This window comes from Daphnia carinata, chromosome 6 (genome assembly GCF_022539665.2).
Source record: "Daphnia carinata strain CSIRO-1 chromosome 6, CSIRO_AGI_Dcar_HiC_V3, whole genome shotgun sequence".
NCBI lineage: Eukaryota > Metazoa > Arthropoda > Branchiopoda > Diplostraca > Daphniidae > Daphnia > Daphnia carinata.
The window spans coordinates 6,213,626-6,237,503 of record NC_081336.1 but is presented as its reverse complement, the minus strand read 5'-3'; the positions used below and the strand labels follow the sequence as shown (position 1 = coordinate 6,237,503).

General features: G+C 42.0%; 5 protein-coding genes across 8 annotated transcripts; 2 read left to right on the top strand and 3 right to left on the bottom strand.

Moving 5' to 3' along the window:
• The first annotated feature begins 713 nt into the window (after nt 1-713).
• Nucleotides 714-3,427, top strand: LOC130702316 (arginine and glutamate-rich protein 1-like). 4 transcript variants are annotated; one of them, XM_057523987.1, is made up of 6 exons: nt 714-854; nt 1,265-1,440; nt 1,502-1,645; nt 1,714-1,939; nt 2,844-2,927; nt 3,007-3,427. In XM_057523987.1, the coding sequence occupies exons 1-6, from the start codon at nt 729-731 to the stop codon at nt 3,166-3,168; spliced, it is 918 nt and encodes a 305-aa protein (XP_057379970.1). In that variant the 5' UTR covers nt 714-728; the 3' UTR covers nt 3,169-3,427. The 4 variants fall into 4 exon arrangements, with proteins under 4 accessions (XP_057379970.1, XP_057379969.1, XP_057379973.1 ...); XM_057523986.2 differs by lacking the exons at nt 2,844-2,927; nt 3,007-3,427 and having other exon boundaries at nt 1,714-2,724; XM_057523990.2 differs by lacking the exons at nt 2,844-2,927; nt 3,007-3,427 and having other exon boundaries at nt 743-1,028; nt 1,271-1,440; nt 1,714-2,724.
• On the bottom strand, nt 3,356-6,739 carry LOC130702308 (serine protease inhibitor 88Ea-like). Its single transcript, XM_057523979.2, has 7 exons — nt 6,594-6,739; nt 5,532-5,676; nt 5,108-5,425; nt 4,423-4,716; nt 4,218-4,353; nt 3,932-4,152; nt 3,356-3,871 (listed from the first exon to the last, which is right to left on the bottom strand). Exons 2-7 carry the CDS (start codon nt 5,658-5,660, stop codon nt 3,584-3,586), a joined length of 1,386 nt encoding a protein of 461 aa, XP_057379962.1. The 5' UTR covers nt 5,661-5,676; nt 6,594-6,739; the 3' UTR covers nt 3,356-3,583.
• Nucleotides 6,740-8,290: 1,551 nt separating this feature from the next.
• Nucleotides 8,291-12,481, top strand: LOC130702317 (schwannomin-interacting protein 1-like). Its single transcript, XM_057523991.2, is given in 9 exon segments — nt 8,291-8,425; nt 8,993-9,146; nt 9,264-9,361; nt 11,170-11,287; nt 11,351-11,496; nt 11,498-11,686; nt 11,749-11,860; nt 11,921-12,020; nt 12,079-12,481. Coding segments are annotated over 8 exon segments (948 nt in total). The 5' UTR covers nt 8,291-8,425; nt 8,993-9,058; the 3' UTR covers nt 12,176-12,481.
• Nucleotides 12,482-12,766: 285 nt separating this feature from the next.
• On the bottom strand, nt 12,767-19,363 carry LOC130702329 (uncharacterized). Its single transcript, XM_057524006.2, has 11 exons — nt 18,581-19,363; nt 17,122-17,328; nt 16,546-16,722; nt 16,058-16,315; nt 15,590-15,971; nt 15,337-15,516; nt 15,064-15,255; nt 14,160-15,001; nt 13,858-14,085; nt 13,279-13,800; nt 12,767-13,216 (listed from the first exon to the last, which is right to left on the bottom strand). Exons 1-11 carry the CDS (start codon nt 18,699-18,701, stop codon nt 13,011-13,013), a joined length of 3,315 nt encoding a protein of 1,104 aa, XP_057379989.1. The 5' UTR covers nt 18,702-19,363; the 3' UTR covers nt 12,767-13,010.
• Nucleotides 19,364-20,375: 1,012 nt separating this feature from the next.
• LOC130702296 (uncharacterized) lies at nt 20,376-23,817 on the bottom strand. The gene is made up of 6 exons (XM_057523964.2): nt 23,153-23,817; nt 22,534-23,037; nt 21,289-22,463; nt 21,077-21,223; nt 20,861-21,009; nt 20,376-20,800 (listed from the first exon to the last, which is right to left on the bottom strand). Exons 1-6 carry the CDS (start codon nt 23,664-23,666, stop codon nt 20,557-20,559), a joined length of 2,733 nt encoding a protein of 910 aa, XP_057379947.1. The 5' UTR covers nt 23,667-23,817; the 3' UTR covers nt 20,376-20,556.
• Nucleotides 23,818-23,878: the final 61 nt, after the last annotated feature.

The following is a 23,878-nucleotide window of genomic DNA, read 5'->3' as shown; positions in this document are numbered from 1 at the left end:
CATTCAGATTTTTTTTACATTGAGAATCAACGTTATGCGTCACTGAATTCTCCTTATTAACAAAATATTCTTACAACCTCAATAGTAAAAATTAACAGAGCCACTCTTTTTTCTAGCATTCAATAAAAGAACAGCCAATTTTTGTCGCATGAACAAGTTCGCTGGTATCACGTAGTTGTTTCTGTCGTGCAAACTACTCTATAGTTCCGCAGTCGTGCTTTAAAGTAAAAAACGAAATGACTTTGCTTGTTTTACTGCTTGGCGTTGAGTTGCAGTAGGTGCATACGTACAGTACATTTTCGGTGTTAGTTTGTAAATAAAGTCTGAATATAGTACCAAAATGAACCATTTTATATGGATGAAATGAAAGAACTCGAAATCCAGTTTCCATGCCTATTTTACTGCTGTGCTGTGAAGATTCATTGACTGTTTTTTGTCGGCATCGTTACCTCAATGTTGATCAATAATTCAGCAAAAATTCGTCTGGGGCTTGTTTCAGTTAAATACAATCGATTGCAGTCCGCCGATACTACATAAACTTCAAAAGCAGTTGAGTAAAATTGTATTTGAAGTGCAAAACAACCGCTTCGCTAATACGTTCTTGGGAGATCAATTTAACTGCTTTTTTTTCGCTTTTCAGCAAATTTGAAGTATTATATGCAGAGAAAGGCATAATTTTTCCTCCGCAGCCCCACTCTTTAGCCGTTTTCCTCTTGTAGGTCCAGCAGATGGCATTTCTGTCGCTGGATTACATTTCACTAACTGCATTTTCTCAGTTATTCTTTTTGGTTTTAGACGTGTGGTGTGCTGATGTTAAATTTACCGAGAAATATTTGTTACCTTTGTCAAAGAAGGTGTGGATTCCATATATTTCTGAATAGTGACGAAAACTTTAGCAATTTGCGTGATTTTGAATCCCAAGCACGCAGTTATAATTCCATCTTTGCAATCCCATCCTGAAGAAGAACCATCTGCTTCATAGGCGTTTTCCTTTCAAATTAAAAAACTTCGTGTAAAAAAGACAAACGGTATAGTCGGATGTCCTAAATGAAAACTCACTGTATTGTTTGATCATTCACTTGGTTGTGTGACCTGAACACATGAATGCAGTCTTTGTTTGAGGCTGAATCGGTGACATCACTAATGTTCACTTTCTAGCTTTGGGCAAATGTAGTTTATAATATTTTATTTTCTCCTGTTGAATCATAGTGTCAATCTTACCAGCCTTTTAATTGCAATCAATAATGTAAATTGTTTTTTCCAGTGTCAGAACAAAAAAACAACCATGACAAAATCAAGAAGCAGAAGTCGGTCGAAATCGCGAGACAGAGTCCGAAGAAGCAAACACAAAAGGCGTTCTAGATCAAGATCTCGATCGAGAAAAAACGAAAAACATCGAATGCCTACTGCTCGCAAGCAGTCATCAGAAAACAAATACAGGTTGAATAATTGTTCATATGTCTAACGAATTTTTGATTTCTATGGTAAATTCATATCTTAGGAAAAGGTCGAGATCGTCGTCTTCCTCCAATAGCGATTCTGATGCTGGTTCCAGGAGATCAAAACTTGGCAGAAGTAAACTCAGTGAAGTGGAGAGACTGGCTGAAATTGAACGTCAAAGAGCAGCGCAAAACGCAAGAGTCATGTAACACCCTACAAGTCGTTGATTAGTTTTTAAATTAGGTTATATTTATGTTGTTAAAATATTTCTAGGCGTCAGAAAGAACAGGAACAAAAGATAGTTGAAGAGGAAACCGTCAAACGAATCGAAGAGATGGTGGCCCAGCGAGTAGCAGAAGAATTGGAGAAGCGGAAGGACGAAATTGAAGCCGAAGTCCTACGACGAGTGGAAGAAGCCAAACAGATAATGGAGCGACAAATGCTGGAGGAGCTAGAAAGGCGGCGTAAAGAGAGGCTGGAAGAAGAAAACCGCCGTGAGGTATCGTATTTTGTTGGCTCCGGTTATCCCCCGTTCTCTTACGGGCAACGGAACGCTGAATTTGCAATCGACTTGTTCTCTCTGCATATGATGCAGTTCATTCGCGATATACTTGCCACCTTTTTTCAAAGGTGGCAATACCATTATTCGAAAAAGATGTTCCCGAAATTTAGCAATGTGCGTCAAGTGGTTATTGTAAATTCAGCCGTTTCCGCGGATTACGAAAGAAGAAAGTCTATCGGCTGCATTTCTCTCCCATCTTGCATCTTGTTCACAAATTTATAGCCCTTTTCTCCCGGCGTTTACCTTTGTCATTGCGCGCCGAGTAGGAGCGGGCTGTCTTGTTTTTCCTATACAAGACATTTTTCCTAAGGAAGAATTGCAGAGAATTCGATTTTTTTTGTCAAGTGATGAGAGAGAAATTGAACGGTTTGAGGCCCTTTTAAATGGTGGGTCATCATTTCGATCGATCGTCTGGAGTATGCTGACAGTGATATCTCTCCGCCGAGCAAGGTCAGTTGTTTTCTGGTACCGTGACCTCCAGTGTCAAAATTCAAGGGTCATCAGGGTTGTGCAGGTAACAGCAATCATCACCAAACAAAACACATTTGTTCTTCCCCCTCTCTCGATATATTTGATTCTCATCGTTTGACATGATTGACTGTTCATTTCATTTGTGCTTCACTCTTTATGTTAATTTTAAACAAAGTACCATTTATTGTGGTAACTTCGGCCACCATCACTACCCCACACCCCGTTTTTAATGGCGTGACTGGATGGGTATATGGTTCGTGGCGTGCCGTTTAACGTCGTCCTAAAGTATCGATTTTTTGAACCTTACCCCACGTCCTCTCCTATCCTGCCTCTCGTTTCCCCTATGCACCCGGATACCCGTTTGAAACAGGAAGAGGAAAGGCGCAAACGCGAAGAGCTCGAACGGATCGTCGAAGAGAATAACAAGAAAATCGAGGAAGCCCAGCGTAAACTCGTAAGTTTTTTGTTTTCTCGTATATTAATATACCAACTAGTTGATTGATGTTATTCTCTGCCTTCTATTGTTTAAACAGGCGGAAGAACGTTTGGCCATGGTGGAGCAGTCGAGGAAAATGGAAGAGGATCGACAGCGGATGCAGCGTGAGCATGAGAAGCGGATGCGTGACGAGCAGTACTTGATCTTGGGCAAAAAGAACGCACGACCCAAGTTGTCTTTCTCGCTCAGTAAGCAGTGATGAGGGATTACGGGTATCCAAGCAACCAAAATCATTTTTTTTTCTTTCTTTTCGCTTCATGCTCTGCTGTACAAATTCTCGTTTTCGATAGTTCTATGATACCTTCATTTCAGTCGACTACCATCATACATTGACCCGATTGTTTTTTTTAAATCTTTCATGATATCTAGCTAATTAGTACATGCCCTCATGTTGTGCTTTTGTCTGTATTATCGTCACGTCGACTTTTTCATTAATATTACAGTAATGGTTAAACGAGTGGCATTACTTAATATCCGCGCAACATATTACACAATGATTTGACAAGAAAGTGGAAACGTTAAGGAAAAATAGTTTTAAATGCAACTACCCACCAGTGTGCAGCAGCAATAAATAAGAGGGTATAATTTGGATTACGCCTAGGGGCGCTCTTAATCTATTTTGGATTTCTGTAAACTCCCATGAAAAGAATACTTTCTGAGAGATTGTCGTAAATGAAGTACAAGAACGGGTGGTCGCAAATGAATTTCACTCCATTCAAGGGCCGGGCCATACGGAAAGATACCAAAGCAGTAGCCGCAGCTGCTTCTGAACCTTCTTCATTAACTTCGATAAATGCCTTGTGTGTGGCGGCATCGAATTTGAGACCACGAACACCATTAAAGCCGGATAAATCAGCCTCCATTGAGTCGAACATGTCGGTTAAGCCCATCTTGACCAAAACCTGTTCAAACCAAATTGATTAATACACACGTGATAACGGAAGTGACTGACCGTAACCTACATTACGAAGACTGAGGGTTTGTTCCATTCGAAATTTGGGAATACCCACTTCTACGGTAACCGGGAAAGTGTTGGACATGGCGTTGCGCAAAGTGTCCAATGTTAACCGACTTATGGTCTCCTCCAGTCCATTGTTACCTTCAGGTAGCAATGCAAAGAAGCTGACGTCATCACCTAGGAAAGGCATTTCCAGCAAATTGGCTTGCAACTCTTCGACGGCAGCTATACGTTACAATCCCCATGGTTAAAAATGGCGAATGCTATGCAACAATACAAACGACGTTTACCATGACGGAAGCGTCCTTTTTGGAACATCATGTTGGCCACACCCTCTTCTTTTTGGTTAATAGCGAACGACGTAAGCCGAGTATTTGCTACTTTAAATTGAGAACCCCACAGTCCCTTAAAATACGCCGCATTGACCTGTAATTTTAAGAATTAAAAATATGATCAAAAGGCCACATTTTGTGCATTAATTAATGTTATTTTTACCAGAGCTACTCTAGTGTTTGAGTTGATGGTGTCAGATGTAACGAGATCTTGGATTTTGCCACGAGTAATGTCTTCAACCCATCGATTAATGCGCAATCTAGCGTCTGCTGGTTGGAAAGCAAAATTTACCATTTCGATATCTTCGTTGAAAATGTCTTTCATGCATTGGCGAACGTTTTCATCTTCATTAAAATACAAGCGATTGGCAATATCGAAGTCGTACTTGACCAGACCGGCGACGCGCATCAGCTGACGAGTAAACTTGACCAGCTTATAAGCTTGCACGGCTCCAACCTGTTTTGCAATTGAAAGAATATTTAACATTTACCATCATACCGGCATACATACAAAAACACGAAAGTAGTATCTAGGCTTTCAAGAGGAACTAGGTAGTCATGTGGCAATCAAGACTTTCTATATGATTTGTCATAGACGGATGGTAAACGTCATCCACTTGGAGGTGCCACCGTCTGCTTTAAAACCATACAACTTTAGCAGCAATAAATTTTACTCCCAAATTCTCGAGCTCTAACTTTCTCTTTAAGTTTCTCTGCTTTCTCCATTTACGAAAAAAAAACGAAAGCATACTAAAATGACGCAAATGTACTAAAAACAAACGGCCCCGGTGAGCAGCAACACGAGGTGTAGCTACGAAAGATTGGGCAAACAAATGGCGACAGCTTACCTTGTCTGTGGTTTGAAATCCTAAAACGTTGGCCAGCTGCTGTTCTGTGCGATTGTTGGCGCCAAAATAGGCCAAGAGCAATGCAGAGTAAATACTTGTTGGTGAAAAGAAAATGTTTTCACTGGTGCCCTTGTTTGATGGAGATCCCGATTGGCTGGCGTTGAAAATCTTCTTGAAAATATCCAAACTAAACTGCATCTGGCCAGCGAAAAGGTCGGCGAGGGCTTTATCATCTTGATTGGCAGATCTATTTCGCGTTGTGCTCGGTCCAGACTCATTGCCGAAGTTAGTTTGTACTCGTTGTTTCAAGCATTCCTCCTTTATTAAGAATGAAAGGATGGATGATTAGAGATGATAACGTTTGTTTAGAGGAACATTGTGGTGAACTATTCAAAGTAATGATTAATATTAACTCGATGTTTACCTGTGAAACTCTTTCACCAAGTGGAGGTGATCCCTTTCCAGACCCGACTGACGCGGCGAGGCCATGAGATACAAACATGGCTAAACAGGCTACGGCTATGATACACCTTCCTTCCATCTTGAGGGTCATCAGATATGCTAAAAATCTGAAAACGTAAGAAAGCGTGTCACACAAATTCATACCATTTTTTTTAGATATTTAAGGTTTCACTGCTTTGTTTCTGATTGTATTCTGAATTGCCAGAGGGCATAGCAGACGAAACAAGCGGGAAGAATTGGAATGAAAACTTGTTGCAATGGCTGTCCGAAATGAGGGCAGGTTGATGTGTTAGAAAAATGTAGAAATTGCAACACTTTGAATTTTAATAGCAATCATACCGTTTGAATCGTCTGACAGCTGCTTCACACTAGTGATTTTGGTCGAGAATAACAGCTATGGACGGTCAAATGGAAGAAATGAATTGAATCGGCTCAACGAAAGGAACGATTGATACTGTTTTCATTGCAATCCAGGAGCTACGCAACTCCTCTATTTTACCCAATAGCCCATCAAAACGAACCACTAAAAAAATTCTTGCAGCACCATACATTTAATTGTTGTAAACACCTTCGTTTATCAAGCTGAACGAGAGAAAACAAAGTGAAAGTGGGATCCTCCCACTAGAACTTTCACCTGTCATTCCCTCTGGGCATGTCTAGCTTTTCCCAGGAAAACTAACAATTAAAATATTTTAAAAAGCAAAAACAAAACTAATGCCACCCGTATCAATGTGACAGGTACAGTTTGTGGATCTGCCTAATGGGGTAGGGAGACTCCAAACTTGACACATATACCGAACATAAAATTTCACAAAGCTTTTTTTTTTCCAAATTTTGTTTCGTTAATGTGTTTCAGCTTAAACAACAAAAAAATTTTTTTATGGCTAAATTCTGAAGTCTTGTGATGGCTCCCTAGGGAAACGATTCACATCCAAGTATTTTACGTCTGCACTATTTGACGTCTGTACTTAAAATTGTTTCAATGTTTGGGGGTGGCGTATTCTTATACAAAATGTTGGCTTACCAAACGTGTTGTTAAAAGACGTGGGTGCTAAAGGTTCAAAGTTTTCTTTCCTTCGAGATGTGGGCGATACAAGAGGTAATATAGACAACCAGTCACCTCCACCTCTACTGAGACACTGTTGCTTTATTCCAGGTTGCCATGCGTACACTATAGTAAAGCAGAAAAACCCAAACTGGGAATTTTTTTTTCTTTTGGAAACCTAAAGCGGACATAAAAAAAACTGTATTTGTGTACGCATTACGTTTGGGTTTTGTGCAGCCTCGAGGCCACTTTCTCTTTTTGTGCTGTGACGTCATAACATTTGTAATTCGTGGTACCTCCCATTACCTTCAGAAAACATGAAAAATAAAAAAAAAAACCTCCACTTACGTCATTCAGTGCACCAGAAAAATTTGCATTTTCCGGGGAAAAACACCTGTAAAAACAAAAATTAACAAATTGAAAAAAGAAATAAAACCAAGTCGCATTGCAGGACAAGGTAAGCTGCAGTTGTGCATGGCTTTGATGAGTGATGTGAAGGTTAAACTCTCTGAATCAGGAGGGTGGAGATGGATTTGAAAGCTGAAAAACATTGACCTAGCCTTGCCATTTTTTTTGCCTGCAAGGTTGTAAAAGCCCATATGCCTTTTGATCAGCACACCCTGTCGTGCTTAGCCATTTCCGTTTTATTTAGACTATCGTTATTATGTGCAAAGGAAATCTAAAGCCACATGGCAAGATTAGATGTTTCAACAGTTTCAGGACAAATTGGGCGAAATGGCTGATTTTTCCAAACAGGAAAATTTTTCCTAACTATTATTGTCAGTTTCTATTCTTTCATAACTTTTTTTTTAACCCTACCATCAACGAACAACAAAGTTTTTGGCAAACGTGAACATATAGAAAACCATATGGGCGTTTCCGGCCAAAACGGAAGCGCTGTGGCCTTGATTTTGCACACCAATTTTTTCCTGGTGGTTTGGTTTACACACTTGGGCAGGTGATGCTGGTTGGGAATTACCAATTACAACGTGATCGGGGACTGCGGTAGCTGTTTTTAGACTTTGTGTCTTTGGGAATGCGGAGATGCACCCCAGCATGACAACAAATACCAAAATACGTTTTTGTCCGTATGACAACCGGAACTAGTAGGTGGAACAATACATGCATACATAAAAAATACATTTCTATACGTATAAAGCTTAGATTTACGATTTCAAAATTTGCATCGTTCGGAACATGGTGGTGTGCAGAGCGCCAGGGTTTTTCGTCCTTACATCATTTTCGTGTAAACGTACCTTGCTATAGAGTGCTGTTCAGAAATGAAATTGAAACAACTTTGCAACACACAGTATGCATCAACTGTCTAGTACAGAGATGATTTAGCCAATAACGGATCCCTTTGCCATGATTTCATTTCAATATTGTGATCATATCTTTTGATCCACTGTGGCTCAAAGTAATGTCAGAAATTTTGAACTCGTTTTTTTTCTAAAACGAAAAGAGTTTGATTTCTATAATGGCGCTTGGAAGACTTCAGTTCTAGCTTAACTTGTTGTTCAAGTCATCAAGTGGTAACTGTTTGTGCGATTCAGCGAAAAACGTCTTGGCAGCAAACTTAGTAGCACGTCAACTGAAAACCTTGGAAATAAGGCGCCAAATTCCTTTTTTTGTCAGCCACCTAGTAGCTATTTCTGATACTGGGTAGTAAGCCAATTGAGTCAACAGTGCAGTACCTGCACCTATCCCGCATTGCATTGCGACCCTTACACAGTGAACTTTGACAAGGAAGGTTACGTTTTGTTTATGGGATTTTTTATTTATTTCTACAATATGTGAACCATCTTCACCAGGTGAGAAACATTTCTGAAACCATACACATTGTTATATGTACACAATTGCAAATTTCGGCAAGAATTGATTGTTGACGCAAAAGCCTCTCCTCACTCGAATCTATTAATGGATGTTATTGGATCCCAAACAATAAGGCAGAAGTTACCTGATGCAAAGAGATATATTTATGTTTCTAAGTTATTAAAGCAATAAGATTGAATATTTTTTTTATATTTCATTTTAAACATGGGAATGTATATATATATATATACCCTCTGCCGATCAGTTGCATTCAGTTATGTCTTAAACACCCAGGATTCTAAAAATTCTATTGCTGTCGAGTTAAATCCCAAGTTTTGGTTGTTTGAACTCAAGCTAGTTGAATACTACCTAATATGATTTCTCTTTAAAAGCTATATTTGAGTTTTATATTGGTTAAGAACTATTAATTTTACTTCGTGTCAGATAGTTACCTGATTATCCTATTTACCTGATTACCTATTTAGATATCTTAAAATTATTGCTGGAAATAACAACCAACCTTCATGTTTAAAGGAAAATTACTATTGTCCTTTTTTATTTTAAAGAAAAGAGTCAACAAACCTTGAAGCACCACACTGTCAATCTAACAAGATCCATTACCAGGAAGAGGCATGAAGGAACGTGAATCTATGAACAACTACACAAAATCAGTTTCTCAACCAAAGGAGTGTAAGGGGGAGTTAGTCGGTGAGGTTGGAGGTAATTAATCTACAGAAACGTTTCATTCTATGAACACTTTGTAGAATATTCTTTGAAACAATATGCTTTTTGGCACCTATATGGTGTCTACATAAATACAAATGTGCATTCTTACAGGAGGCTTTGATGTATATAACGTGGAAACGGCTTTACCCAAAATCGAGTGGGAAACGGTGGAGGCGAATTTGCGGGCGGCAAATGATGAAGAAAAACGGGTATGCATAAGGCGTTTAATCATAGCATCTGCTAAAGCTCTCGAATTAAAAAAGTTAGATGATTGTGCTAGAAAAAACACGGTTAACATTACCGATTAAGAATTTTTATTGAAAGTTATACGGGATTACTCTTTAAAAATTTACACCTTTATCATATGTGGTCATTCTCATTCCGTTTTGCATTTCTTTTCATAAAGTTATGCAAGCAGTAGGTTTTGAAAGCCTCTGTGTCCAACATACGAGTTCGTGCGTGAACCGCAGCAAGTGCACGATCAGCGAAAATTAATGCGCCAAAAACTAGATCAGTATGCTTGACTGGCTTATTAACTGGTTGCAATTACTTGATTTTTATCTGAATAGCTGTGGTAACAGGAAACATTTCTTTTGTCATTGCGCCCTTGATCCGTCACGATTTTTATGAATATTTCGAGACAACAAAAATTGTCGTATCATTTTTTTTTTTCAATAATTAAACCTAAAATTTTACCGAATGGAATTCCGTATGGAAACCAACATTCCGTTGCCCAAGGGGGAAACGAATGGAAGAAAGTGGACTCGAAGAAATCGCATGCGTTTTGCCAGCGACGTAGATATGCTTGACTGACGAAGTGTTAACCACAGCAGTTCGACTTAGTACATAGCTAATCCCCATCCCTTAGGCTATTTTACTTATGCCCGCCTTAGTTCTTCAAGCCACAATTCGAGTCGCCCCTGCTTTCCTTCTGTGAATTCTTCGATCCGAAAGTTGGTTTTCTGTTCACATAGGTACTTTATTCAGTTACAGTTAGAAAACGGAAGACGTTGGAGTCCTTTACGAACAGTGGTGATGAACTACAACTAGTAAAAATACTCTTCGCTCGATTTGAGACTTTTTTGTGCCGTCCATCTTGTTTACGATCAAAAGTTTAATTGTGCAAGTTTCGAAATTCGACGTTTGTCCTAAAGCATTCGTTTTTGCATTAAAAGAAGCAATGGGTAATCCGAGATACGACCCATTTCGTCGCCATTACAAGAAAGACACTCGATTCCTGCTTGATCTCTATACTCTCACTTACGACTCAGGAGAAACTCTGTGCGCAGGGGACAGCAAGGTCGGTCAGAATTTAGATAAAGTAAGTTCGTGAATCGATCTTTCGATGTGCCTTTGGCCTCCTTTTTTTTAGTACAAATAGTTTTTTTTGGCATCATCGGTAGTGTATGAAATATTGCCTTATAGTAGTGGGAATCGTAAATAAATGCAAGGTGTTAAGGAATTTTTACGAATGTTATTTAAAATTAATCTAGTGCAGCAATTTCATATTCTACCGTTGTTTCGCGCAACGGTCACTGCTTCGAAATTTCTTATTTATGTTTTCATTGGACCAACAAGCCATGCGCTTTATTGTTAGAAAAGTTATGCTCTAAATGTTGTCAACGTACCATACGATAACTAGAGCCGTCTCTCCTATGCGTGTCCTCGTTATGCTAATATTACATTAGATTAAAGGAATCCCCGTTCAATTTCAATGAGGGACAAGGAAATCGTTTTAGTTCCTGTTTCTGAACCCGGACACGAGAATCACGGTAGAGCTTTCTCTTCAACCAGAATGTGCCAGTTATGGCTAGGCAATTGCTCCTAAGGCCTGAGATTGTAATCGCGCCCAATTTTTGCGGTTTGCTTACAATTCTCAAACTTTCTGTCGATTCGTCTTAGGATATAGTTCATCCCTAAGGGTACAAGCTCTAATATGTCGGCCTTTTAATCTAACTAGGCTAAGCAACAATGAATAGACAGCGGTCGTTACTAAAAGTTTTTCTTTTCATTACAGAAGCGGAATGACCGAGAAGAAATCCGACGGCGCTTGGCTATGGGTGTTGAGGCTGAAGATGGTCAAGAACCGGATAAAATAGGCAAGAAGCCTAGTTTGCAGTCCCGATTGCAGAGCGGTGAGAAAGAAATGCTCTTTTCTAAACCAGATAATCAATCGAGTTTCCTTCGAAATTTCTTAGGGATGAATCTCCAAATTTGCTTCATGAATGAGACGGCTGACGGCTCAGAAATTGAAAACCAAAGAGAGCTACTCGATCATTTGAAACTGGGCTCTCCCCAGAATGACGTTAAAAATCCATACGTTAGCCTACCCAACGTAACGAGCTTTAAAGCAACCAAAATTACAACAAGAATTAGCTGAATTGGACTTCTTCTCTCAACAAGCCAAGCTCCAAATGGAAGCACGTACCGCCCTTGCCCAAGCAAAAGAATTAGCTCGCGTCCAGATGCAAGTAGAACGCCAACAACGGAAACATACTAGGATCAGCGATCTTGTCAGGCAGAGTCTAGAGAAGGTAATATCATCCTGCCCTTTCGAGCAAAGCATTTGATTTCATGGTAACCGATTTTTGCACAGTTGGGCATTCCATTTCCATGGGATTGCCGCCGTCTAAGTCGTCAGATATTGACCGAGCTTAATATCGCTCAATTACAAGTTATTGTAAACGATCTGCACACTCAAATAGAAGGTATGCACCTAATAAAGATAAAAAGAGATTACAATACAATAATCTTAAATGTTATGCAAGGATTGAACGAAGAACTCGTCCAGCTTTTGCTGAAACGAGATGATTGCCATATGGAACAAGATTCTATGTTAGTGGACATTGAAGATCTTACACGCTTTCTGTAAGACATTGGTTTTCGTTAAATGAACGCAACCATTAATTTAGTTCATTGTTAACAGGACAGCAAAACAAACTGCCTTAGATGCATCTAGTCGGATCGCAGGGCCTGTTTCCCTGCCAGTGCATGCAGTCCAAATGAATTCGCCGTCCCCATAAAACATCGGACATTTCGTTTCTCTGGTCGATGTATTTCGCTTTATAATGGCAATCAAAACACCTCCCTTTTTAATTCTCATCCCACTTGAATCTAATAATAAGCTTTGTCATCATCACTGCGTATTTTCTCTTGCTTTTTAGTATGTTTTTTTATGGTATTTGATGTCTTTAGTATTTCAATCTCCCAGTGACGGCCAGTGAAATACTTTGGACTACGTTTAGAATTTTCTTTTGATCAGTGTACAAAAAATAGCTTTTCCACAATTTTGCCGCATTACATAGCCTCAATAAAGTTTCTGTCGAGGAGTTTGTTATTTCTTGTTCTACATTATTTTTCAGACACCTCGTTATCTTTGCTGCTTTCCCTTAAACATATGCGGCAAAGACAGCAGTAGCGAAGGGGCCAATTTAAAGTTTTGATTTTGATTTCTCCAAGTATGATTAATGAGTTACAAGTTGCGCATCGTTACTAGCTCTCCCGTAGTTAATTCGAGGCAATCCGGTTTTTAGCACACACATGCGATGCTTCAGGGTAATTGACTTGGGGGGTTAAGAGAAATTAGTAAACCTGATTCGAATAAAAGAATAAGATCATATTTTTTCGCAAGGGTTTATTGCTTGCTTTAGTCGGCAGTTATGCGAGCGCTAGACACAATGAACAAACAGTGGGTAAAGTGTTGACACACCTTGGCGAGATATTTACAATTTGTGATAAAAAAATCGACTGGTAGTTGCACCTAATACCATCAGCTGATATGACGATGCGTCCTTTTTACTCAACTATTTACAAACTAACAGCAAATTTTTACTAACGATTCCCCAAGAAAACAGGTAATCAAGGAGACTGTAACATTTTCAAAGTGGATTGAAGATCGTTGATGGATTGTAAGGTCGAAGTATCTTCCTCCTTGCATCGACGTTGCACCTCCACTGAAGAGCTCAATGCTAGACACAATTTACTCAATGTGGCTTGTCCCTCGGCCAATTGGACGTGGAGTCGTTCGCAATGCTCTCGAAGAAATTTTGTTTCAACTAGCAAATCTAGAAAAATGACATTAATGAATATGCCATCCTCACGTTGGTTTAAAAAAAATGTTAATTACCTTGCTGATGTGCCATGTACAAAACCATAATGGAATCTGTACCTGGCCAACGCGTTGGGAATTCTCCATCGCTATTTTCAGCCGAAGATCCTTCGTCAGATTTCGTAGAATCCGATGTATTCTCCTTGATGGATGACGATGTCAAGGTTCGTGCCATTGTGGGCTTAAGGTGACGCAACCAGAAAGCAACTTCTGAAGTCAATTTTGACACCTCATTCGATCGTTCCACCGTTTTGCAATCGCCGTCTGACAATTCCAACTTGGCTAAATTCGTCACACTTATCAACGGTTTGCTTAACGTGGTTGGCGGCTGTAACGGAAGAATTGTCACTGATTTCATTTCTCCAGTGTCTCCTATCGTTTTGTCAATCGCTGGATCACTCATTTTCCCATTCATCGGCCGAGTGTCGAAATGTTGGGGCCGGAAAGTATCACTCCACAATCTCTTTCGGACATTTTGTTTTTGACCAAAATGGCGTTTCATCCTGTCGGCTACTACCATGCTCCACGACTTCTCAACACCTATAGAAAAAAATGTTTAAGTTCCATAACAAAACAGCTGTGGCAGGCATAACGTACTTTCTGCTGTTTGTGAATCGGTTGGATAAAGATGGAGGTTAGCAGCAAAATTCCTGATGGCTGGGTCCTTGACTTGCGATTCGACGATGGGCCGTACTAACGTAGCAGCGAAGCGAGTTCGTTGCCTTAAGAGGCTGGTAGCGCTGTCTTCGTCTTCGGTGTCTATGGGTGGAGGCGTCGGTTCACGTAAGATGTTTTGCCGCCGAATGCATTTGACAAGTTCAAACTCTGGAAAAAGCGGGAATGATAAGATTAGCCATTTTACTAATATAATAAATAGATATGTAAAATGATGAATCTACCACTACGTTTCTTCGGTGTAACGAGCCCAAACATGTGGAGGAAATTGTGCTGTTCTTCGGAGACTCCGGCAGGGATTGGATAATTTTTTAGGCACTGCTCGACGCTCAAAGATGCTAAGGATGTCTCCAATCCCATTTCATCTTCTAGATCATCATCGATTTCTTCTTCTCCGGGATCGCTGCCTTGACGTTTTCTGTTCCATCGCTCCACTCGAATGTCAAGTAAACTTCGCACAGGCGATTCTTCTGATTGCGTTTTAGCATGGCAAATTTCTACGTTGTTGACTTTCAACGGGCTAATACTACCCACAGATGTATCGGACAGATCGAGTGGAACTGTCACTTCTTCTTCTAATTTTGTAGGTTCTTCTTCCGCCGGAGCCGGTGACAAGGTACGTTGTTTCAAGGCAGCCATTGCCTCTAGGGCATCCCGTGAAAATTCCGTTGTTCGTTTCTCTTCTTCCGTTGGCGGATTAGGACTTATGGAGGCCTCTGGTGCTGCCGATACTTCAGCTGTGTTGCTACAGCTTTCTGCTATCACTGGATACGATGCGTAAAGAGGAGATACGGTGTGAACTTTGACTCCTCGGTCGGAAGAAGACTCGTTAGGTAGTTGGACAGTAGCGTTTCTGTTGGATTCATTATCCTTTTCAGATCTCCGTTTTTCTCGTTGACGCTCGCGCTCCCTGCGATCCTGATTGGTCGTATTGTTTTCTCTTGGAGTTACAGTCGCCAACGGTCGGGTGGAAACAACGTTCTCTTGTGATTTACTAGCAGCTGCTGCAGCGAACTCTTCTTCTCGGATACGTTCTTTGACACGTTGTTCTTCCTCTAATTTCATCCTGGAAATTGAATTTTTTTTTTTTTTTAAATTATATTTTAACTTCAACTCAATATAACGAACCTGTTTAAATCCATGCCATTGTTCATGAGGCCCAAATCAGGGTGGAGTAGGTTCGGAGATGGATAGCGAAAATTCAGGTAGGAAGGGAATCCAAGTGATGGATACGGGGGAATGGCTGAAGATAGAGCTGAACTGGATGTTCCGGGCCTTAGGAGACCGTATCGTTCCATGTACAATTGTTCTTCCAGCGATCTAAAAGTATAAATAAAAATACATGAATACACGTATCATCTTAATTGCTCAGTGATAGAGAACTAGGCGGGTCGAACTGACCGGTAGGAAGCGAAAGGATGCGAGTACATGCTTGGGTGCAAGCTGGAATGATCTAACGGCCCTGGAGAAGCTAGGGCGTACGGATTGAAGCCGGAATTGCGAGCGGCTAATAGGTAATCTTCTTGGTGTTGCGAGAGCATGGTGGAAGGCGCTCTAGATGACGGAAGCTGGCTCAACAGACTAAAAGAAATACACGACATTCATTTCTTTTTTTCCGTTTCCTAGTCACATAGTTTTAAAAGATTCCAATCACCTTTCATGGTAGGAATTATTGATGCTCATCGGTACACTACGGCTTTCTTCCGGCCGGAAATGCGAGGCGGCAGCTGCGGCGGCTGCTGACTGCTGCATAGAGGAGCGTAGGCCACCATAAAAGAGGTCGTCGGGCCTTGACGTTGGAAATGGGGTGTAAGGAGGCATCGGATGACTAAATCCAGGGATTTCAGATGTGCGAGCGTAGTCGTTGTTCGATGAGGCCGGTGAACTGCTCGTAGCCATCATTGGCGGTGCAGTAAATGGGCTGGCATTTCCCACCATTGGAGGAAGGCCGTGCAATCCAGCCAGACCCGTACTCAATCCGCCGCTAAATCCGCCACTAGATGGCACTGTATGGCATAACATCGCCCGATCGAAAGACGTCATAGAACGATTTTGTTTTTGTTACCGTTGATGCACACAACTGAAATGCAATATTATATAGTTGCTTTAGAATAAAGACGCACTTTTCTGGGGTCCTGATACTGCAGATTGGATAGGCTAAGAGTTGGAGCAATCGTGACGACAGGTGGAGAACGAGATCTGGTTGTGACGATGGTATGATCATCTCTTCGATTTTTAGTGTGGCCGGAATCCCTTTTCGGTGTTGAACGGTAATGAAAAGACGGACTGGGAGATTTAGATACTGTGTCGCCATTGTAGGTATGGGCATATCCATGTGTTCCTCCGCCGTAGCTCGATCGGTTAGGGCTGCTCTCGGCTTCTAGTTTGAATAAAATAATTTTCGATTTTTGATTGGATGAAACGCTAATGGGGCATACACTTTTGGTGATTTTCTACTACTAACAAGCGGTAAACCAAGAAAAGAGAGAACAGAGAGAAATAGAGAGAGAGAGAGCGCATGAGGAGGAACAACCGCATCTTCTGTGATAATTGTCGATAGGGAGGTATAAGAAAAAACAAAGAACATCGACGGAAGAAGAGCAAGATCACCTGGATCGGAATGATTGGTCGACTGCGTCGTCGGCCCACCGGCCTGTTTGGCCAAATGACGCAGGGCGGCCGCAAAACTGCTACTGCTGCTGCTGCTACTGCTGGAATTGCTATTGTTACTCGAGCCACCGTTGTGCTGATGGCGTGCCGACGTTCCGCTTGATGGAGGAGACACCACTGTAACCCCAGCCAACCAAAAAAACCCCAAAAAACACCGAAAAAAAGAAGCCAAGAACATGTATGTATATCCTTTATATTGTGTAAATGAACAGAGAGGGGGGGGGGGGAAGAAGAAGAGGAAAAAACACGGAAAGCCAGTGAGAGAGAGAGGGGGTAATGTAACACCTATGCAAATATCACCAGTGGACAGGTGCCATTCACTTATTTTTTCGTAATACTGTTTTGCATTTGGATTGGCTAATGTTTCAAGCTGTGGCAATAGTGTTGCTAATAATAATTTGGATTGGAAGCGATGAGTGAGAAAGGTAATCATTGTTTTGTTATCTCTCTTTCTTCATCTTTCTCTTGTTTTTTTTTTAATTCTTATTTTCATGTGAGAATGAAGATGTAACGCACCTGCTGATGAACCAGGTGCGGCCCGATGGAGATGCGGCGACGATTGAGGCACGGGCGGATGCAATGCCGACGGCTGTACGGCTGCTGTGCTCCTCATCATCAAACTGGAGGTGGTACAACTGGTCGATCTGTGATAGTTGCCATTAAGTCCTGATGGATGCACCAACGGCGAAGAATGTGGGGATGGTGGAATTTTCAATGGTAAACCTGAAATGTTAAGAAAAAAAAGTTTTTTTTTAAACAATGTATTTGATGGGTTTCTTGCCGACCAATGGCTTCCACCATTTTTGATAGATGTTTCTATATAATTATCAATAATATGACGGAACACGACGTAACCATTAAAAGACTTGAAAGACAACTACAACAAAAATGAATCAGATTTCCCGCGGTCGTGACAAGACACAACTCGATTTTTAGAAAGTTCCTGGAGTGGAGTTCCATCATTAGGGTTGTTTTTTAATGTATTCTACTCGAACCATGAAGGATAGGGAACATGTGCAAACCACGCGAGATTTTCTAGCCGGAAGAAGGCGGACTAGCCTCAAGTAGATAAACAGAAAGAACGTGCCTCTTGGTTGCGGAATCAGCGCTTCAGATTTCATCCACGACAGTGAAAAAAAAAAAGCTATCGCTTCCGGCTATACCTTCACGATGCACAATCTTCCCTTTTTTTTCTCCTCCACTTTAGATGTCTATAGATGTCACCATTAATCGGAATCAAATTGAAAAAGGCGATGTCTGCCGCAAATGAGGACTGCATCATTATGCAAAACGTGACTAATGGTCGATACTGTATCTAGGATACAAATCTACCAACGCAAACCTCTTCTTGCAGAAGATATAGCCTAAGGGCTATTGGGGGGATGGCTACAATAACATAAGGGCGCTCACAGGGCTTCATCAACACACGCAAGAGAAACCGACAACAAAACAGCAGGCAGCTGCCTCCTTCACCTGCCGTCTCCGCCAAGAAGTTCTTTTTTATTTCTTTCTTTTTTATGAGATTTGTTTTAACGTTCGGTTTTTAGAAATCGTCAGAAACTCCCCTCTTCCCCCTTTTTTTTAACAACAAAAATGACAGAGGATGGTAACCATGCCGTGTGCATCATTTCCAGATGGCGACACGTTCGTAGGATTAACACGACCCCTAGATGGAACATAGTATAGAGTCGCTCACATACACAAACGTTTCCATGAAGAAAGGAATAGAAAGAAAAGAAGAAAAAAAAAGGCATAATAATAAGAGGGGAGGCAGATGTCGGCTTGGGAGCACTTTTCCACACGCAATAGCCTCCTTCTTTTTGGGGTTTCATGCAAGAAGCGTGTGACGTCATAACAGAAAGAGGGTTCAAAAGGTCGTGACTTGAAAGGTGAAAAGGTTTCTTTCTTCTTTTCGATCTGACAATGGCGCCAGGATTATCACCAATAAAACATTTGTTTTCCATTATTAACCGACCTGGATAATAGAAGATGGGCGTCGGCGTCAAACTGTGCGGCCCTACAGCCGGAGGATATAACAATCCGGATGAAGCGGATGACGACGGTGAAACGACCGTCCGACCGATCCGGAAGTCCATCCTGATATATTCTTTATTTTCGTATGTGTGTGTGTGTGTGTGTGTATAACCTCGTTCACCAGCCCATGGCACCTCACCCGAGAGACCGGTAATAACAGACCGGGCGGTTCTGGGCTGCGTCGTCAGATCAGAGGGCGTTGGCGTCGTCTAGAGTAGTAGGACGAGTCGTAGGCGCGGCGAAGGAGGTTATAGTCGAAAATTTCATTAGGTCACCGAAGCAAGCCCTTTCTCTGTGGCTCCCTTATCTCAAAGAGTCCCCGAGAGATCGTTAGAAGCCATCGCCATAGACACACACACACACACACACACGAGAGTGACTCCGCCCGCCCGACGACGCCACCCACCGATCGATCGATTCGGCCCACAAAAAGCCAACGTGCAAAGAGGAAACAATCCAATGGTCACTCACACAATCTTTGCTTCACTTTCCAGATGCAAGTTGTCGATTAAGCCACACAACGAGACTGATCACACACACACCCGAGGAAGGTGACGAATCTCGATAAACAGTGATGGCGTCCAAAGCAGCCCCAGCCGACGCAAAAAAAAACAACCCAACGAAAAAAAAGAGAAAAACACAAGCAACGGTGGCACACCCAACAAACGTGGACGCACACGTCCGTTTGGCTTGCGAGTCCACTCGCTTCTGAATTCTGAAGGGTTGGGAAAGTTTTTTTGTCAGAAAACCCCAAAAATGATGGCGCTGTTGCCTTTAGTGCTGCCACCCGGTGTCATTCTACGGAATTCTACAGAAAGATCGACAGCCCGTGAAGCATCGAGAAAGAAGAGGCATCGTATGGGTCGATGCTCGATTCTCCCGCTCTTTTTTTCTTTTCGCCTGGTCACGCACACAAGCGATTAAATCCCATTTTGGGTTTTTCTCTTTTCAATTTTTTTTAACCCTTTCAGCTTAGTTGAGAAGATGCATTTGACTCTAAGCACCACTGGTAAATTTACAGGGCCTTCAAAAGTAGGAGACTTGTCTGTTGGGCATCATTCACCGGCTGTGTCGTTGCCCTCTGGGCTTTTCCCACCCTATAGCTTCTCTCTCTTCATATTCAGTTAATATGCACATCCTTCTAACTACCTGAGACACTCATGAAAAAAAAAATGTTAACCCATGGTGGAAAACCTATACCACAAAGTACAATTTCAACACTGCCGCGTACACGAAAATTACAGTGTCACAGTTGAAATGAACCTTATCTGATGAGCCAGAGTGGAATCTAAGGTACGTCACGAATAGAACTATATATTGTTTTTATTTAACAGCCTAATGTCACATGTGTACTATGAAACCACGTGTGATAAATGAAGGGAAATCTGGGTGAGTTAAGGATTGCAATCATCTGGAAACACTTATGCCTATCGTAAAAATGCATATCATTCGAAACAAACATTTGAAACTCATGCTTAAAACAATAGACGGTTAAAGCAAATAGTAGGTGCAACGTCAGGATCACCGACATGCCTACTTTCAAGAAACACCACAAGCTAAAACTATTAAAGTTTTCGAATACGCTGTCCAAATTCACCCCACCTCACAACGTGTACGAAATTCTTTCTAATCTGATTACCCAAAACAACTTAGTTCAAACTGCCAAGCCTGCAGTACTTATCCTTTAAGCCTTAAAAATGAGTATTAAATAAACCAAGCGAGAAAAGCAATTGCGCTTTTAAGATCCAACAACGTATATTTGTTGTTCTCAAATTTTCGTTCGATTTGGAAAACCATTTTTCTTCTTACACGCACAACTGACACTTTGCACAACAAACGACAACAAGTATGGTTCGATTGAAAAAATGCGGTGAATATTTTGTAATTAATATAGAAGTGGGGCGCCGGTAATTGTCCTTACGGTTTCTCGGGCATCGCAGTAGCGGAAGAAGTGCTGCATTGCGTAGGTGCAGTGTTTAGTATTTCACCGCTAGATGGCTCGGCAGTTTGACCGCGTACCGACGGTCGCGGTTTAGAAGGTAAACCAGATACTTGTTCCTTGTTCCGTTTTTGCTGTTCCATTGCCAGCAGCCTTTCTAGTGGTGTCGACAGATTATTGCTATCCTCAGGTGGAGGAGGTATTGCCATCCAGTTGTATTGGCTATCAAGAAATTCATTTCATCAATACACTTATTAAGTTGGACATCCTCATGTCGCGTACCGCTTTTCGACTGGTAATCCCCAACGCTCGTATTCCAGAGATTGGGTTCGTAACGATTCGAAACAATCCAAACATACGACCACAAACTGCCCATTTTCAATCGAAAGACTATGCCGAGGCTGGCGATGATGTTTTAAAAACGGGAAATCCTAATAAAAGGAGGCAAAGGCGTTTTTAATGTAACCATTAAATAATTTATGAAACGTAAACAATTACCTTGACGGGCAGCGCGCGAACTCTTTTTCGATAGGTAGCTATGCCACAAACGTAACAGGCGTAATCGTTGGTGTTGTACACTCGGGTCAACGGCTGAAGCGTCTTACTGGCAGGGGCGTCCTCGTACTGCTTCCATTGTGAATGAACCTGGGTAATAATTAAACTCCAAAATAAATAAACATATCAAAACTGGCCATGGGTACTTCATTTACCATGTGGTAGCAAAAGGTGCAAACGAGTGCGGCCCTGTCTTCGCGTAATCCTTCTGCCCGTGAGCTGGCCGAATAATTCAAAACGTAAGGGAAATAAGGAGCAGCCGGATCAGTAGGCGATGGGGCCGAAGGCAGCCAGTGGGCAAAAGATCGAGTTGAATTGAGTCCACACAGATAACAATAGATGGACGATTCGGCCGGATTTTGATGTGCGTCATTGCCAACGGTTGGCAGGGGAGCCGGTGAAGGGTTAGCAGGAGAATTCCGGTTAGAACTGGGCGGTCGCCGTTCGGCATTGGGTGTAGTGGGCCGAACGGGTCGGTTACGCGACATAAAATTTTGACGCAAACCGGGAGATACCGGTTGTGACTGGGTTGAAATTTTCGAGGCAGAAACGTGCAATGCTGAGTCAGTACGCGAGGGTGAAATGGGACGGGTTTCTAACCGTGGCGGAGGCGCCAGTAAGGAAGGACGATGAACAGCAGAAGGAAGTGTGTAGTGGCGTAATTCCAAAGCCAATCCATCGTTCTCAAAAATATGCCACTGATGACTAAAATGGGAGAAACAGTCGGCACAAACCAGAGTCCGATTATTGCTGTCGAAGTAGGCTGGGCCAGGAGGCATTGGTAGCGTCTTCAAAAAGGGAAAATGCATGATGCGCGGAGGGGACGCATTCCGGCGATCCGGATAGCAACACAAAAGCTTCATAGAAGTGGTCGAACTAATTCGGTGGCACACGTAGCAAAACAGTTCAGGGGCTAGTTCGGTTTCTGTCGGACTGGGTCGCCGATCCGGCAGCACTGGTTGAATCATTCGACCAGATTCACCACTATTGAAGACCTTATCTCGTTGAGGGATTGCTTTAAAACATATGGCGCAAACTTGAACCATTCCTTGTGGGGAAATGGGACTGGCGCCAGGAGGGGCTTTAACATTCTCCAGGTAAGGGAAATATGGCTCGTTTTCGGCGTTGGGTCGACAATACAGGAGCCTCAACGAAGACGATGGATATTCGAGACCACAAGCATAACATATAAAGGTAGTTGTATCGTATACGGGGGTCTGTCTCTTCCGCAGCAGGTAATGACGTTCAGCGTGAGGGGTGCTTCGTGACTGATGCGTGTGCCACTGCTGTAGCAAATAGCTTGAGCAAATCTCGCAAGCTTGTACGCGACCTACAACGAATGAAAAAAAAATATTCATTTGAAGATAACGCATAGCCATATAATATAATATTGATAATACCCGTGGAGTCCATAGGGCGGGAACGGCTGGGACGCGGGTGAAGCATCAAGCTGGGGAAAAACGGGCTGTGTTGAATGGGCTTGGCGTAAACGTGCGACAAAAGGCCTTTTTGAAATTCATCGCCGCAAACATAGCACACTTCGGTAGTGGCGTTCTTATCGGGCATGCTTAAATCCAGGATTTCCACAGCGCCAGATCCTCCATCGCTCAATAAATGACCTGAAAGGCCGCTGTCGTGCGACAGCACTGAACTTCGGGATGGGGCCCGTTCATTGTCCCGTTCCCGGCTGACTGATGCCGAACTGCGTAAGTCTAGCGCCTCACCGGAATGGTCAAGCTTTTCTGGCTTTCTATCGGTCTTGTTTTCGTTTACATACGTTCCACTGATATTGGCTTGTGGAGAAAATCGTTCCATTTTAGAATGAGTTGGACCGACGAGCTCTTGCTGCGTATCTCTCGATCGAGACCGCGGACGTTTAAGAGAATGGTAAACATCCCGTTGTACTGGAAACATAAGACAGTGTTGTGAAATAGCGCAGGTACAAGCATAATGATAACCATGATATGAGATATCTTCAAGAGTTTTATCTAAAGATTAACAAGCTTAACCTGCTTTTACCTTCTGTTGAGGCATTTTCCTGAACTTTTTGAGTTCTTGATATGGGACTAGCTTCGGTTGGCCTTTCTTCAGCAACCTGGCCATCTGACCCTGAATAAGGACCTTGGTCTACCCGTTTGAGCCAGTAAAGCCTGGTGGAGTGGGGTGTGTTGTTTCTTTCATGCGAGTCCCACTGAGCATGAAGGAAACTGTAACAGACAAAGCACACAACCACAGTCCCATTGCTTTTTGGCAGTTCACAACCAATTGGAGGCTCATGATGCTCCAAAAAGGGAAAGTGAGGTTCCGATGTGATGGGCTTTGTCCTGAGCAAGTGTGTGGCGCTGTTGGGGCTCCCACAAACATAGCAAACACCTGGAGTTAAATTGTTCACTAGGGATTTTTGTAAATCTTTTTCAATGTACATGTCCATATTTGTTTCAGGCGTAGATTCACTAAAATCTATGCCATCCAATATTTCTGGTAGACGAAATGAGAGAGAGAGAGTTGTAGGCAGATACTGGGGTACGTGCATCAGAACGGTCTATCCATTTCGTCGCATGGACTTTAAGTAACTTCTTCTATAAGAGTTTAATAGGAACACAAATTTGAAACACAAAACGCTGAGAAAGTAGAAGTCTGTAATAGTGATGTGTTCACGTGAAAGATTGCGTAAAAACTAAACGAATTCAGGGATAGAACGTGAATCCTTTTGTAAACACCAACCCATCCTCTGCCAAGGCATCG